The sequence below is a fragment of the Coffea arabica genome, chromosome 4e, assembly GCF_036785885.1.
Source record: "Coffea arabica cultivar ET-39 chromosome 4e, Coffea Arabica ET-39 HiFi, whole genome shotgun sequence".
Lineage (NCBI taxonomy): Eukaryota > Viridiplantae > Streptophyta > Magnoliopsida > Gentianales > Rubiaceae > Coffea > Coffea arabica.
In genome coordinates, this window is record NC_092317.1 from 6,252,336 (window position 1) to 6,269,803 (window position 17,468).

At 35.0% G+C, this 17,468-nt stretch overlaps 3 protein-coding genes across 5 annotated transcripts; 1 reads left to right on the forward strand and 2 right to left on the reverse strand.

The window, feature by feature from the left end:
* The first annotated feature begins 165 nt into the window (after positions 1 to 165).
* LOC113741805 (putative phospholipid-transporting ATPase 9) lies at positions 166 to 8,612 on the forward strand. 3 transcript variants are annotated; one of them, XM_072047392.1, is made up of 11 exons: positions 166 to 954; positions 1,675 to 3,023; positions 3,214 to 3,324; positions 3,736 to 4,012; positions 4,299 to 4,387; positions 4,473 to 4,617; positions 6,306 to 6,473; positions 6,714 to 6,839; positions 6,952 to 7,050; positions 7,425 to 7,616; positions 7,723 to 8,612. In XM_072047392.1, the coding sequence occupies exons 1-11, from the start codon at positions 571 to 573 to the stop codon at positions 8,245 to 8,247; spliced, it is 3,465 nt and encodes a 1,154-aa protein (XP_071903493.1). In that variant the 5' UTR covers positions 166 to 570; the 3' UTR covers positions 8,248 to 8,612. The 3 variants fall into 3 exon arrangements, with proteins under 3 accessions (XP_071903493.1, XP_027125242.1, XP_071903492.1); XM_027269441.2 differs by having other exon boundaries at positions 4,473 to 4,581; positions 6,273 to 6,473; XM_072047391.1 differs by having other exon boundaries at positions 816 to 954; positions 1,645 to 3,023; positions 4,473 to 4,581; positions 6,273 to 6,473.
* A 48-nt stretch (positions 8,613 to 8,660) lies between these two features.
* LOC113741808 (probable calcium-binding protein CML15) lies at positions 8,661 to 10,433 on the reverse strand. Its single transcript, XM_027269448.2, has one exon. It carries the CDS (start codon positions 9,464 to 9,466, stop codon positions 8,963 to 8,965), a length of 504 nt encoding a protein of 167 aa, XP_027125249.1. The 5' UTR covers positions 9,467 to 10,433; the 3' UTR covers positions 8,661 to 8,962.
* Positions 10,434 to 10,645: 212 nt separating this feature from the next.
* Positions 10,646 to 11,704, reverse strand: LOC113741806 (uncharacterized). The gene is made up of 2 exons (XM_027269447.2): positions 10,958 to 11,704; positions 10,646 to 10,769 (listed from the first exon to the last, which is right to left on the reverse strand). The coding sequence occupies exons 1-2, from the start codon at positions 11,277 to 11,279 to the stop codon at positions 10,699 to 10,701; spliced, it is 393 nt and encodes a 130-aa protein (XP_027125248.1). The 5' UTR covers positions 11,280 to 11,704; the 3' UTR covers positions 10,646 to 10,698.
* Between the last annotated feature and the right edge of the window lie 5,764 nt (positions 11,705 to 17,468).

Consider the following 17,468-nt stretch of genomic DNA (forward strand, 5'->3'; position numbering starts at 1 on the left):
TAGTGATTCTTGTCTCTGTTAACAGGAGTATATTTTTAATTCAATTTTCTCATATGGGTTTGGATGGAAAATCCCACGTGGACTTTCGGTTTTGTGCAGTTTCCTATCTACTAGTCAAAAGTCTTGCGACAATGATGCTACTATATATCCATCTATATGAGCGTAGAATTTTCATGTGAGGCACCCGTCTGTACACATGAGAAAGTTCTGCTCATCCAAATCACCTCGTTTACGTAGATGAATTTACCAATCTGAGCTGGTAAATTTTTAGTGAACGGAAATACTGTTACTAAACTTGATGAGGCTCTGGGTACATTATTTTGGTCAAAACATTCAATGCTATGATGATTAAAGACACTGCAAGAATTGCCATTTGCTTCTCTATTCTTTCCAAGAAACAGACTTTCTTGGAGTCTAATTCGTACTTTTATATGTTACCATTTGTCTATTTTCATCAGGAAACTTCAATTTTTCTGCAAGATAGCATGTTCACTTCTGAGAAGTGAAAATTTGATCACTCTACTAGAGTTATATTCTGACTTTGGCATAACAAGCTCATAGTTGCTGAAGATGACTGCTGCCAAAAGAAAAAAGCAGAGTTTTAGTAGAATCAGTAATATATCTAGGCAAGAATCTTTTGAGCACTCTCTAATTGGAGGGCCAGGCTTTTCAAGATTAGTTTTTTGCAATGATCCTGGAAGGCCTGAAGCAGTTCCGTTAAATTACGCAAGCAACTATGTCAGAACTACCAAGTACACTGCTGTAACATTTCTGCCAAGAGCATTGTTCGAGCAGTTCAGAAGAGTTGCAAATATGTTTTTTCTTTTCACTGCAATTTTGTCCTTCACCCCGCTCTCGCCTACATCTCCTCTTTCTACTGTTGTTCCATTTGCTTTTGTGGTTGGAATCACTATGGTGAAAGAGCTTGTTGAAGACTTGAGGAGGAAAAAGCAGGTAACAAGATCAGTATTTGAAGTTCCCTATTTGCTTAGTTTTTTTTTTTCCCGTGTTATACTTTAGTAGTTCTTCAAACTTGAAAATGAATTGTCTGATTTCGGTACTAGGTCATTTTGGGTACTATTTGCTTCTAAGTACTTTTACCAATCTAAGCGGCTCATGTAGCTGTACTTTCGGAATTGCAAGTTTTATAGGCAATCAGTGTTAAAATAATAGCCCATGTAGCAAATTAGGATTCAGTAAGGACACCGTAATGAGATAAAATTGTTGCAATTGATAGTATATGATCAGAAGGCAGCTCAAAAAACAGAAGGTACATGTTGTAGGTGACCAATTATTGCACTGTTCTGCCAATGCTTCTCCAGATACAGCATTTTAGAATAATTCTGAAGCGATGGTGCACAGAAGACTTATGTTTCCCTTTTCGTTTTCCTCTTTTCCCTTATTCCCATTTTCCTTTCAGGAGGGAGAAAAGCCCCTACTTCGTCATCCTGTACAATTCTTTCTCATGTTCTTTGCCCAATTTTATCACTTCCAAAGTTTTTATGTCCACATTTGTCTCGTCCTCTTGCAAGTCTTGAACTTTCCCTTGCTGTCTTCTTCTGTTGTTAAATTGCTTAAAGATTGCTGATCTGTAATTTGTTTTGATTTGTTTAGTCTGTATTTCATGTTTTCTTTTTCACCCAGTGTATAATAAAGATTTGGGAATAATACCAGGATATTGAAGTAAACAACAGGTTAGTTAAAGTGTACAGCAGTCATGGAAGTTTTCAATACGTCAAGTGGATGGATTTGAGAGTTGGAGATGTAGTGAAAGTGGAGAAGGATGAATTCTTTCCTGCTGATCTTGTTTTGCTTTCATCAAGTTATGAAGATCCAATTTGCTACGTTGAGACAACAAACCTGGATGGAGAAACAAATTTGAAGCTAAAGCAAGCATTACAAGCAACCTCATATTTAAATGAAGACTCAGCATTCAAGGACTTTAGGGGGATAATAAGATGTGAAGATCCTAATGCAAATTTATATTCTTTTGTTGGAAATTTGGATGTTGCAGGACAACGTTATCCTCTTACACTTAATCAATTGCTTCTAAGAGATTCAAAGCTAAAGAACACTGATTACATCTATGGAGTTGTTATCTTCACTGGCCATGATACAAAGGTTGTCCAGAACTCTGTAACACCCCCATCCAAAAGGAGCAAGATTGAAAAGCAAACAGATAAGCTTGTCTACTTGTTATTCGCTGTTTTAGTTCTTATGTCTTTTACTGGGTCACTGGTCTTTGGAATTGCAACAAGAGAAGACCTGCAACATGGCAGGATGAAAAGATGGTATCTTAGACCAGATGAGACCACAATATACTATAATCCAAAGAGAGCACCTATTGCTGCAACACTGCAATTCTTTACAGCCCTTTTGTTGTATAGTTACTTGATCCCCATATCATTATATGTTTCAGTAGAGATTGTAAAAGTTCTGCAGAGCTTTCTCATCAACAAAGATTTGCACATGTATTATGAAGAAGGTGACAAACCAGCACATGCACGTACCTCTAATTTGAATGAGGAACTTGGCCAAGTTGACACTATACTTTCAGATAAAACAGGAACGTTGACTTGCAACTCCATGGATTTTGTTAAGTGTTCTATTGCAGGAACATCCTATGGGTATGGAGTCACTGAGGTAGAAAGGGCTTTGGCCAGGAAAAAAACATCATCTTTGGCTCAGGAGAAGTCAGATGAAGATTTTCATGAATTCTACATGGAAACTAACCCACTTGTAAAAGGTTTTAATTTTAAGGATGAAAGGATCACGAATGGCCGCTGGGTTAATGAGCCTTATTCAGATGTTATCTTGAAATTCTTTCGGTTATTGGCCATCTGCCATACAGCAATACCTGATGTGAATGAAGAAAATGGAACAGTGACATACGAAGCTGAATCACCAGATGAGGCAGCCTTTGTAGTTGCAGCCAGAGAAGTTGGATTTGAGTTTTGCGAGAGGTCTCAAGCAAGCATCTCAATCAATGAGTTAGATCCACTAACTGGCAAGAAGGTTAAAAGGTCTCTTACTAAGACTAAGATAAATCTTCATGGTTTTTAGATTTCTGGCTTAATATATCTCTCTTCCATCAGCTCATTAAATTTATTCTCTTGCACTATGTTTGTTTGCTTAAAATTTCTCTTTTTTTGGGATGAATTAGATATAAAGGATGTTGTGTTCATTCTAAAGAGGTTTCCACTTTTCTTGCAGAATTTTTGAACTTCTAAAAGTTATCGAGTTCAGTAGTTCAAGAAAGAGGATGTCTGTGATTATAAGAGACGAGGAAGGGAACCTGCTTCTGCTTTGTAAAGGTGCTGACAGGTTAGCGAGATGGCACAATATCTGCAGTCTAAAATAAATTTTTGCATTCATCTTTAACTTGTTTTCATTTAGTTGCTGATTAAGATTAGCTATATTTTTCATTTTATTGAGTTGAGACTCCATTTTCATTATCTGTAAATTCTGTTTGCTGTTCTCTCTTACATGTGCTCTACATCATCATTTGCATAAGTTCCAGTAAAATTTCAGCTCCATTCCCCATAGTAGTAGCTTGTAGGACAAGAGACATCTAGGGTTTAGAGCTACAGAACTATAGGTACTTCATAATTTGTTCAAGCTACCATCGTAAATTGCATTCAGACTTGTTATTGGTGTATCCTTTAGAATTAAATCTCAGTCTTTATGTTTAAGTTCCAATGCACTGGTTAGAACAGTTAGATGTTTTGCTTGCAGCATCATGTTTCAAAGACTGGCATCTAATGGAAGGGAGTTTGAAGAGCATACAAGGTTACACATTAATGAGTATGCTAATGCTGGTTTGAGAACCATGGTACTTGCATATCGCCAACTTGAAGAGGTTGAATACCAGAGGTTTAATGAGGAGTTTACAAAAGCCAAAAACATGATAATTGCAGATCAGGAGAAAATAGCTGAAGCTGTAGCAGAAACAATTGAGAAGGATTTGATACTGCTTGGTGCAACAGCTGTTGAAGACAAACTGCAAATTGGGGTACAAGAAAACCATAATTAGCTTCAGATTCGTTAGTATATTGCATCAACTCTTGCTTGGACTACGGGTTTCAGGATAAGAATTGCCGTTGTTTGACTGTGGTGGTTGATTGCTCTCTCTCTCTCTCTCTCTCACATGCGACTTTTGATGTGTCGTATGAAAACACGATACTACATTCTATGCTGGTGCTATTGTCACATCATGTTGTGTGTTTCGTTGTGGAGAAAAGAACTGCCTTTCAGGAGTTATTAAGTTTTAGAACTGACATTTGCTCTGTGGATGACAGGTTCCTGAATGCATCGACAAACTTGCACGAGCTGGAATAAAAATTTGGGTTTTGACAGGAGACAAGATGGAGACTGCAATCAATATAGGGTACCATTGTAGAGTCTGACAAGGTAAAATTACAGTCTATTGTCCATTATGAGCACATTTCTGACTATGGAAATTTGTCTTTCAGTTTCGCATGTAGTCTGCTTAGGCAAGGAATGAAGCATATCATAATCAACTCGGAGACCGCAGAATTTGATGCACTGGAAAAATCTCTAAATGAGTCAGCAGCTAGTGAGGCAAGTCTTACTCCTCTTAGAATGCATCTTATTGGAGTACAATGGACCATTCAATAGGTAATTTGACAGAATTTGTTATCCATTAAATGGTCATCTATGTTGTATATGCAAAACAGGGTAGAATTTGAGTTCTATGTGTTTTTGCTGCAACATTTTCTTCTGTAGATGTGGAAATCAGAAGGTATGAGACATGATTGATTGAGAGTCGAGAGAATATCTATCTGATATTGGAATACCTGTAAGGGAACATATCCAACTGAAAGGAACTCCAGAAACCTAAATTTCTTACCTATTTGTTCTCTTTTGGACCTTCTCAGTCAGCTTAAAATGATATTGGTTCTCATTCTATTCATTCTTTGGTAGCTGGCTTTCTTGAAGAGATGCTATCTTCTTCAGCTGCCAGCGTGAATAATTTTTTACAGGAGCCAGTCTAGATCCAGGACACATAATCTCCATAGGATTTTAAAATCTCTTTTTGAACATGTGGCATGGATCTAGACCTGCTCATATAAATAATTTTTTTTACCATCAATGTAGGAAATGTTAATTCTAAGTCTTTTCAATCTTCAGTTAATATCCCATTGGGAAAGAGAGTTTCCAGGAATAAACCTTATGCCATCTTTGTTGTGTCATTTTGACTTTACAAATCTCTTTGGATGAATTGAAACTAAAAAACTTCTACTTCAAGTTTTGCTTTCTCTCTTCCCGTGTACTGTGGGTCCCTATTGTGACTATTTCCTGATGCTCGTGGTAATAACTTGTCCTGCTAACACTAAAAGTTGGTAAAAATAAATATAAACTTTTGTTTAAAAGTATATCATCACCTACTAGCCTCAGTTTGACCTTTCTATTCAATCAAATTTCCCTCCTGAAATGTTGGTGTTACCCCTAGAAGATGATGACCAAAAGGATGCTACAAAAGTAGGTATTTATCAAAATGACATTCTTGCCCATTAAAACTTAAATATGCTAGTGCTATTCTTCTTTCCAGTTGAATCATCACAGGATTAAGGTAGGGCCTTTGCACTTATTGTTTGTTATATCTCCCACGTTTGAGATCATTTGATCGTGGACAGAAAAAAATTTACAGAGACACATTTTTTTAGGTGGTAAAAATCTCCTTTTGATTAGCAGCATATGCCTGATATGCAAGCATTTATAATGCTATCTAGCATGGCCTAAAGTTATTTGATCTAATTGACTTGTTCAAGAGCAATTTCAAGGAATTTATGATCTAAGTGGGAAACCTGATGTAAGGATATGTTCAACTGTCGAAATCAGATTTCTTCTAACATTCAAGTAATCAAAAGAGTTTGCATGAACTCTTCTTCTGTATAATTCTTCAAGATATGAGGACCTTTTTTATTTTTCATTCAGCATCTTTTCAAGTAATGTACAAGAGACACTTGATCACTACAACTAGTAAGGGAGAAAGTTAAATCAGCAACCATGTCTTGCTCAGGTCGCACGTTAGGTGTATTAGGCAACTAATACAAGATTCTATGCAGGCCACCAGCATGAAAAATGATGGAAGTAATTGGAATATTGCGAGCCTTTTACTTTTTATTTGTTTTTGAGGTGAAGTATAAGTAATTACAGATTTAGCTTCATCAAATTCCTAGTTTTGTTCGCACAAAATATGTTGTGATTGTCTGTATTGTGAGCTTGAATGAACTTCATCTGTTGCATAGGCACTCAAGGCTAACATCTTCCATCAGATAGAGAAGGCAAATGACCTACTTGCTTCATCAAACGAGTCACTTTCCCTGATCATAGATGGAAAGGCCCTTACTTATGCCCTGGACATTGATGTGAAGGACTTTTTTTTGGAGCTTGCAATTAGCTGTTCAACTGTTATATGTTGTCGCTCAACACCTAAACAAAAAGCACTAGTGAGTAAGCTATTCCTTTTTCCTTATGTTGGTCTCTTCAGCTTTGCTTTTGATGGATTATTCTAATTTAACTTTTTGGTTCTTCAACCGTGTTTGAACTTAACCTTCTTGTTGATTATTTAGGCCTTACACCAGTCAAAAATAGTTAAACCACCATCAAAGATATTGAGCTTCAAAGACTGCTTTTAAATTTATCTGTACATATCAAGTTTCAAGTGTTATTTTTGAATAATACTGCAGGTTACAAGACTTGTAAAACTGAAAACTCGTAAAACAACACTTGCAATTGGAGATGGTGCAAATGATGTTGGGATGCTTCAAGAAGCAGACATTGGTGTTGGTATAAGTGGTTTTGAAGGAATGCAGGTAAAAGCATTCTTTAGACATATAGTTTGGCCATCTGTGCAAGTTATATTTGCCTATCGACTTGGATCTTGCAGTTATGAATCTCTCTCTCTATGTGTGATGCAATTTTTAGGCAGTTATGTCAAGCGATATAGCAATTGGACAGTTCCGCTATATGGAGCGCTTATTACTTGTACATGGTCATTGGTGCTACAGAAGGATCTCTTTAATGGTAATAGCTTCCCTTGGGCACCCATCTCCTAAGAGTCGTTTATCTGTTTTGCATCAATATTTATGCCTTGAGTGCAGAAGGAAATAAGTTCCGGCACCGCAAATGTGTTAGCAAAATTTCAGCAGTACAATGTCAAGCTAAAGAATAATGTATTTGTCCTAAAATCTTATGGTGTTGAGTCTGGAGTCAGTGCAATCCCAGTTGCACGATTCATGGAATTTAAGGAACATGCTTCACTTGTTATTGCAACTATGCTGTGCGACTTTGAAATGTATTCATATACACGTACATACATCATGTACAGAAAAGTCAAATTTGAGAAAAAATAAAGGAAAAAAGAAACTTTTGAATCTCCTCTTTTGTTCATTCTGCAGATCTGTTATTTCTTTTACAAGAATATAGCATTTGGATTCACTCTTTTCTTCTATCAAGCGTATGCATCTTTCTCCGGACAAACTGTGTACAACGAGTGGTGTTTGTCATTATATAATGTCTTGTTTACATCTCTCCCCGCAATTGCCCTTGGAGTCTTTGATCAGGATATACCTGCACGACTATGTCTCAAGGTAATGTAGAAGCTTCCTACTGTCTTCAGTTTTTGACATTTTGCCAAGTAGCAGGGCCTGATAAATTGACGCGAAGATTATCTCAGAGTTACATTCTGGCTTGCAGTTTCCAGTACTTTATCAACAAGGTGTACAGAATGTTCTTTTTAGCTGGTTCCGGATCATTGGGTGGGCATCCAACGCAATTTTTAGTTCCATCTGCATCTTCCTTATTTGCATTCTTGGATTGGAGGATCAAGCTTTTCGTAGAGGTGGTGAAGTCGTTGGACTAGAAATACTTGGCGCAACTATGTACACTTGTGTGGTGTGGGTGGTGAACTGTCAAATGGCTCTTTCTATCAATTACTTCACATACATACAGCATCTCTTTATATGGGGAGGAATTGCACTTTGGTATATATTTCTTTTGGCGTTTGGAGCCATGGACCCCAGCATTTCAACAACAGCCTTCATGGTGTTCATTGAAGCCTGTGCACCATCGCCATCCTTCTGGTTAATTTTACCCCTGGTTCTGTTTGTGGCTCTTCTGCCATACTTCACTTACACAGCAATCCAAATGCATTTCTTCCCAATGAGCCACCAGATGATACAGCTCATGTATGCTCAATCTGATGATACCGAATTTGTTTAGACTAGAGAATCAAAAGACCTTCAATGCTACGTCTCATACTGCAAGCAGAAATCAGTTTCTGTCCAGGATCTTAATGAATGAGGCGAGTAAAAGTTTTCCTCATGTTGATGATAAAAGTGGTACTTAACCTTGCTGCAGCATAGGAAATTACGTTGCATATTTGCAAGTTTTGTAGTCCAAGCATTTGTAGGTTATCATGAGCCGATTTATTCATGTCAGAGAAGATTGTTGTACTCATAGGTAGTGAGGTTGTAAATGAAGCTATAGAGAGGCCTATATTCGTGGCTTTGAGCAATACTGATATTTTGTATACCTATGCATGTATTCTGTCACAGAAGGGAAGTTCGGCTTATTTCGTCGTTAAATATGAGCATTTAGAACTTCTGATAACATCAAAACATCAAAAACGAAAGAAGGAAAGGAAACATCCTCGTTGAAAAAAGTAAGAAAATGAAAAAAATCACCGCATACTTCCTTTCTCTCCTCTATGGAAAGGCAGCAAAGGATGTTGCATCAGAAGACTCTTCTTGATCATATATATACATTTGGTTCCTACAGACTAAACCCTCTCTTATATGGTATATGAATTATCATCTTGATAAATGAATACAATTATCTCACAGCCATAAAAAAAAAAAAAAAAGGAAAATCATGTGTGGTGGATGAATAACCATCAACGAGTACAAATTGACCGAAAGATGGATGGATACATTCATCATGCCACGTTTAATAGCTGATAATTATCATCAAGGCCCAGAAAATCTGCAGCAGATTTGGCCATGACGGAAGCGAATTCATTAAAGCTAATGACCCCATCTCCATCTGTGTCAGCCTCTTGGATCATCTCCGTCAGCTCGCGGTACGTTAATGGCTGTCCCATTTTGGCCATTGATCCTGCAAGTTCAGCCAATGTGATATATCCGTTCCCATCACGATCAAACGAATGGAAAACCTTCAAAAGCATATCTTGATTTATCCACAGCTCTTCATTCAAGTGCGGCATTATAGCATTGACCAACTCATCAAATTCCACAGTCCCATTACCGTTTGAATCCATGTTGGATAATAAAACATGGAGTTGATCACCCGATGGTTTTAGCCCCAGAGATCTTAACAATGCTGCGAGTTCTAGAATGGTTAGGCTGCCATCAGAATCCATGTCAAATCTTGAAAATATTTCTCTAAGCTGTTTGAGTTGATCAATTTTGGGCAAGCTCATCTTCTTTCACAAGAAAATTAACTGTTCGATTGGAATATGGGAATGATCGGATAATCATTCATGCAAGATCACGAAAATGATGAAGAAGAAGCCGAAGGCACGTTGTAAGAGAATATGGTGCTAAAACTGCAAGGTGCCTAAAAAAAAGTGTTTTATTTGTTTTAAAGTTTGAGGCTGTCTAAACTATTCTATGTACGTACTTGTGTTATCTGCAATGTCGCGTCGGTGGATTTGTTTTTGCCTTTAAAGGAGGGTTGAGATTCCTTGCACAGTTGTACCAGTAGTTTTTGTGCCTTTTTGGTCACTTCAATAGTTCCAAGAACCTTCTGTCAATTAATAATTGTTAGTTACATTACATAGTTCCATGAACCTACGAAAAATGTCAATTGTCCTTTGGTTCTTGTGGGTACTGGATACATGTGCATGACCCCCCAACGGCAAACACAAGCACCTGTCTGGTTCCAAGAAGATTGATCTCAATTCTCAAGTTTTTAAGTAACTGGCTAAAACCATCATGAATTGCTGAGCTCGAAATCACTTTTCATACTTTCACCTTCATGGGAATTTGGTAAACCAAGATTTTCCTTTATAATCTGATATGCAAATCTAACACATATATTCTTACAGGAGATGATAAGTGGGATATATTTTATTAGGATTCATAGGCTAAGGAGATTCCATATCCTCATATGTTTCACTTTTTAGTGGTTTGAGGACATGTAGCAGAAAAAATTAGCGGATCTCATAGTGCTTTTGATGCGTATTTGCTCAAGGCCTAATTGCATGGGGAAATCGTCTGTGAATTTAACTCCATTCAATGGCCTGCTTCGCTCCTCACTGTCACTCGTTGGTTGAAAATTTAATGTTTCTGATTGGAGACAATTGAATAAAAAGCAGCAGAGTCAGCTGAGATTTTCAGGCATTTTAATAGACCAACTTTTCCTTCAGATAAGATAATGAATATTCAGGGGTAGAGCCCTGTGACGGATCAAAGATTGATAGTAATTTTTATTTGGATCCTTTGGATTTGGATCTCTCAATATACTTTTGAAAAGTAGTTCTAAAGTTAAAACTTTCATGGCCCTTAATCTCTGTGGAACTGACATCGATTACATAGCACATGAATTTTGCTCTTTTTGCACATAATTTTACTCATTAACCAAAGTAAGTGGAGGCAAAGAAAACAAATGAACCAAGATTTAGATGGTTACCTGGCAATTTCTGCTCCCAAATTAACACAGACCCAAGAATCTAGAGCACCAAAATCTTCTAAAGTCATCCTTGTCTACTATTAAGAGTCTCACTACAGGAAACATCATAATCAATTTACATATCATGATCCAAATATGCAGATGCTAGTGCTACCACAAGTTAATTAAACTGCCAAATTTGACAGATTCAGTTCAAGAACTGCTGATCGTCAGCTCTTTCACCAGATTCTTGGGCAAGCATGTCTTGAAAAATCAATTTAAACGCTTTCTTGAGTCTTACCATCATTGCTTTCCGCTGCCTTGTTGCCTAAAACTTCAGCATCATTATTAGCGCAGGCGCACCATTTCCTTCTCAACCAGCCAAGACAACCTCCATGCTGGATGTTCTCCGGCGGTGTAACGCTTCGACCTTTGCAAATCCTTCCCGCAAAGCATGAGATGACGGCAAGAACTGTCAGGACAGAAATGACTGCAAAGAATGGTCCTATAGATCCTGAAGAATGCCAAGCACTTGTGGTTGCTGACACTGATACAGGATTAGGCACTGATTCTTGAGGCTGCAGCTGCTCTTGATCTGGGGTCACTGATGGAGTTGTTGCCATTTCATACGAGTTAGGTGGAAATAATTCAGGGAATTCAGAGGAACATATAGGAAAAATCTTGAGGCTGGAAGAAGATTGAAATCATGCAGTATTTATTAATCTGTAACACTAGTCCATGCTTTAAATTTGCTTTTAGGTGCATGAGTGGAGGACAACATGGAAAGGGCAAAGCTGCAGTGTCTTTTATAACAAATTGAACTTTGCATGCTTGTTTTTCCATACAAGCTTATCAAAAATGAGGCTTTTTGCAAAAAGATGATAAAGAGATTCCTGGTTAAAAGTGAATCCATGTGGTTTGCTTGATCTTTTTCTTCCTTAGTTTTCTTCACGATGACTCAGAAAAGTTGATACATTGCGTAGAAGTGTATCTACAAAAGAACACATCAGCCTAGAATTGAAGAGGGGAACATTACTAAAAACAAGGAAAATTGACAAACACAAAAAATAATTTATAGGAAAAGAAGTAATGGATCTGTACTCGTGTATATTACTATCTTGCCTTGAATTTCATGACTTTTTTCCCTTTCTCTTTTCCTTGAAAACCCATGATTGGAAATCTTAGGTCCGAAGTTATTGTCAGAATGTAGCAGACATAAGCTGTTTTTTTCAGAAGGTACCCGAGTTTGATGGATCAATCTGTTTTGAAACCTGTACTTGATCTCAATTGTGGCGCAAGAAACATATCTAAACTTCACCATAATTTCATGGCTTGAAAGGAACCAAAAAGGAAAAAAAGATGAAAAAACTATGGAATAGTTCATACAATCACACCAGTCAGCAGTGATCATTTGTTAAGAACCATTACAGCCTGGTTGAATTCTTGAGCATCATGTCTCAATGAATGAACAGTCACAGGCTAATTTTTTGGACCGTTTACTCTTTTTTTTTTTTGGTTATCTAAATCACCTCAGTTGGGCCAGACCCCTTATGAACCACTCAAATCAAAGCTTGTTTTCTTTGATTTCTTTTCTTTTACGTTACTTGGATATTTAAGTTGCATCCCTTTCTGAGGGATTTTATTTGAATATAGTATTTATTAGCATAATTAAGAAAATCTCTAAAAATATCCTGCAGAATGCATGGCCGATGCTGGACCCTTTGGCTATTGCATTAATTGTTGCTAGTAAAAGATTTGATCCATTCGTCCACCACCAACAGTCCTGACTTGTAGATGTCATTTGTGTACACACCAAATTTAAGGGTTTTTTTATTTTTTATTTTTTTTTTATTTCGGAGTGTAGATCATCTATACACACCATATATATAAAGCGAGAGAAGGGTGGTTGGGTGTAAACATTTTGTTGTGTACTTTCATATTTACCCTTGCAAAAAATTATACTTATTAACTACCCAAACACACGTTGTCAGCATAACTACCTATTAGCATTTTTTAATTTACTATTTAAACATATTTTTCAGTATAGCTACTCTTAAGCAGTAAATGCCAACATAACAATCATTCCATCAAACAAATTTAAAAGATTAAAATTTGCATTAATAATGAAAATTTTATACAAAATTCATTCACTATAAATATTAGACATTCCTTTCTTGCACACACATCGAGTGTGCATTTGTTATTAGTATTATTTACTAGTGGTGATTATGGGACTCATACAAAAGAGTTTACAAGTCTTGTTCTTTGGGCTGTACGAATTTTATTTTACTTTATTTTTGACATTACATGGCAACTATGGGAGAAGAGAAATAAGTCCAAATGGAGAAATAAGGTTCGTAACTCTACGACGGTCATTTAAACAATTCATCAATCTTTTCCAATTATTTTGGTTAAATACGGATGATGGGTTTTATCATTGTACGATAACAAAAGTGCAGCTAAGGTTTAGTTTATGTTGAGGAGATTTTCTTTTTTCTTATTTTTTTTGTTTTGTTTTGGTTATATGTTGAGAAGATGAGCTCGAAATTCATTAGACATAGCATGATATTCACTACGATGTTTGATATCAAAGTATCAGTTTGCAAAAGCAATTTTTTTTTTTTTTTATAATCCGAAACATGCCCTGATCCGAACCCTTTGGATCCGAGCCGGCACACCAAATTCGGAGGGAAGCCGACAGCCCCATACAGCTTTCCCGGACGAGTCAGGCAGGATATGCGATACAGCGGGCATGAATCGAACTCTGATCAGTAGAAAAACCAGCAACACCCCTCAACCGCTGCGCCATATGAGGAATCAATACTACCAAGGAATCGTCCTGTAATAACAAGTCTTGTTAAGAATTCTCCATCCATACAATAAAATTCTTTTGGGATTATCTGCAATTTTTGACTCTCTTGTCCTATGATATGCATCCATGTCGCCATTAACTTTATCTTGGTCCTGTTGTAGATTCAAAATGTGATGTAGTTGACGAATCAAATCACGAACTCCTATAATATTATCCAATTTGCAAATAAGGACAAAATGCAATAGAAACTTTGTCGTACCTATTCAAATTCTCCATCATACCCATCTTCAATGTGTAAATACACATATTAACTCAATTATAAATCTCCCAAGAGTTTTACAACAGCACATAAGGAAGAAAAAAAAAGTAAAAATTACATACCTATAGCACAGTTTAACTCATGAAAATAGCAAATAACTGGTTGGTGTACTTTTGTTGCATAATAGCACCAAAGAAAAATATACTAAATTTTACCAAGAAAACACAATTTGGTATAAGTTTTGATGTGCACTAATCCAGTAAAAAAATAGTGCATTATATATTGTAAGTCTTACACCAACTAAAGAATATTACTAGAATGATACCAACCAAAGAGAATAATGTGACTGTAATAATAGGGGTTTTGTGTAAGAGAATATCCTGCACCATGACACTAAGAGTCATTTGGAAATTATATATAAAAATTGTATAGTGCAAATAAAAATTGTACACGTATTAATGTTTTGTCTTTATAGTATTAATGAATCTTGAATTAATTAAACTGTATGGTGCAAATATGCTTTGTTGTAAAATTCTGGTGCATCTTGCTAGTGTATCTAATGCCTAATCTACTGACAAAGATAAAAAAAATTATTTAAATTTAAGATTCTAATCAGAAAACACAGGAATCCATTAGTTAATAATCATGTATCCAATGCAGTTAAAGTCAGAGGTCTTAGGTTAAGGTTGGGTTTCTAAGATTAGAGGTTTTGGGTTAAATTCTCTATTTCTTCTATTCGCTTCTTAAATCACGCCCCTCTCTTACTTTAAAATTTTATTTAATTAAAAAAAACTTGTGATGATCTTGGAGATCACCGAATGCCAAGTCCATTACATTATATACTATTAGGTATGGATGAATGACAACTAACTTAAATTTAGATTTGGATACAAATTTTGCATATTATGTATATCATGCATCTTACCATAATGATGTACATGCTACCATTATGTACAAAATTTACTCATTCGTTATTGGTACTGGTGATAGGGCACACCCTATGTGTGTGCCATTTAGGAACAATCACTTTTATATGGAAGAATTTAATATAAAATTTTCATAAACAAAAAAAAAATCTTTGATCTTTTTAAAGTTTTTTTAATAGAATTTTAATAAACTTAATGGTTACCGTATTTGTGAGTGGTTATGGGTGAAAATTAGTTACGGTTATGATAATATAGGCAACATGTAATGAGATGATAAAGCCATAATTTCGTGATTGTGAGGGTAAAGTTGAAAATTCAAAAAGTGACAAAAAATTTTGCATTGAATTCAATGCTCCCTACATACATAGTATAAACTAGTAAGTGAGGTACACACTCTTTTTGCATATTTTAGAAAAAGGGAAATAATAAAAATATATAGAATAAAAAATTAGTTTAGGAGATTTTTGGAAGGTGATGCAATGCTCATAAGTAAATTAGTTAATCACTTCATCAAGAGTGTAGTGATAGTTATGTAGTGGTAGTTGCATAGGAGTGAAAGGTTTTTCAAATAAGATGTGGATAGATAATAATAAATATTGAAAGAGTAACTTTGGAAGGGTAAATATCAACACTTTTTGTTTACATCAAATCTTTGCTCACGTTGTTTTTAATAATCTCACACTTTATGTGTAGATTGTAGATTGCAGTGTTAGTTACGTAGGGGTGAGATATTTTTCAAATAAGATGTGGATAGATAATGATAAATACATAAGAGTGAGAGGTTTTTCAAATAAGATGTGGATAGATAATAATAAACATTGAAAGAGTAATTTTGGAAGGGTAAATATCAACACTTTTTGCTACATCAAATCTCTACTCACTTTTTTTTTTTTTTGAAATAATCTCACACTTTATGTGTAGATTGTAGTGTTAGTTACGTAGAGGTGAGATGTTTTTCTGATAAGATGTAAATAAATAATGGTAAATATTGAAAGAATACTTTAAAAAAATAAATATTAACACTTTTTATTAACACCAAATCCTTATTCATATATATATATACTAGGGAAGGACAGCCCGCGCGACCCGCGGGGATTTGGTGCTTGTGATTCAAGATAATTAATAATTATTGTTTAATATTTTGTAGTATAGGAACTGAAGTATGATGATTTTATCATGTGATTTTAATAGAAAAATCATAAGTTACATAGTGAGTCAATAAAAATAATATGCAATGAGACATCCTTATCGTTATACTATATAAGAATCCATTGTGATCAAAGGTTATGTTTGAATTTCAACTGCAAAGATAATGGTAGTTTAAAAATGTAAGAATGTTTGAAATGTAATTTAAAAGTATCCAAAGGTCTCTTCTAAAACTTATCCAAGATGATAAAACATTTTAAAGTATCAATTGGACCCTTCATCTCTCGAATCTATATATGTTCGTGAAAGATCCCTCAAGCAATGCTTCTGATTTCTCCCTCGACTTAAGCTCAACCTGAATTATCAAGTCAAGTTTATACATCAATCACTTTGGACCCGGTCTAATCTAAAATAATTTTATTTTTGACTAATTATTTATATAATTTGATGGGTATAATACGACTTAATCACATGTTTCTTATAGAGACAATAATGCCCAAAAATGATAGATAGATAAGAAACTTAAGTGGTCTTTTTCAAAGTTTTGTAGAAACTATTCAGATTTGGTGTTTTTTGCTAGGGGCATTTTTTTATAATCTCATAAATAAGTTCAAATCTGCATAATTGTTAAAAATCTAAATTGAAACTATCTTGATTATAAAAAATTGGTGCAAATAATATTTTCTAAATTTGAAATTGTAGAAAATGGTAACTAAAATAAGAAGAAATTCCTCATATGAATTCGAATTGCAAACTATAGGTAGAAACTGCTTAATGATATATTCCAATGTGTACTTGTATAAGTATTCAATATAACATCTCTACTGAATTGACTCGTTTGAACTATGAATAATAGTTGCTTCAATCAAATCAAGCAACATTATTTATCATTGTACAACATACAATTATGAGTAAATGAATTAATACAATGCAAGCAAAATGGTGCTGTAGCTAAAGCATTTAAACTCATCAAGTTCCACTACAAATTCTTTTAGATAGCATAAAAAGGCAAATTTTTTGTATTTGAAACTATATAAACAGTATAATACAAGAACGGGATCATAACATGGAAAGCAAATAGAGTGCAAATGACATCTTAGTACTATGTAGCATGATTAATTTTCTTTTTTAGTTTCAATGAAGTACAAAATTCTAAGTTAATAAATTTTACAATAATAAAATTCCCAATTAAAATAAACACAAGCTAAATTTCAAATCATATTACATGAAAAAATAACTACTTGAACCATAACTGCAAGAATGCAGTCAACAGATCACTGGAATCAAGAATAATAGGAGAAAGTTCATGAGAAATAAGGTTATTTGACTTAAATAAAGAGATAATACCTTGGTTGAGGAGGAGAAGATGATAAAATTGCTTTTATGATTATTTTAGAAAGTGACAACATTATCTCAAATTGTACTTTGACCAGAGACAGAATCTCTGGGATCTACTAAGAAAAACAATACAATTAGTCAGTTTTTGGAATTAGAAGTATCAAAAAGCAAACTATATGGAGTTCTTGAATAAACCAATCATTAGAAAAAAAAACTATAATCGAAGAAGACAAACCCAAAGAACTCACCTCAATTTAAAGGAAAAGTTATGCATTCCACCAAATATTTAATAGCCATAATAAAATCAAAGAGGTGAAACCGAAAAAGAAGA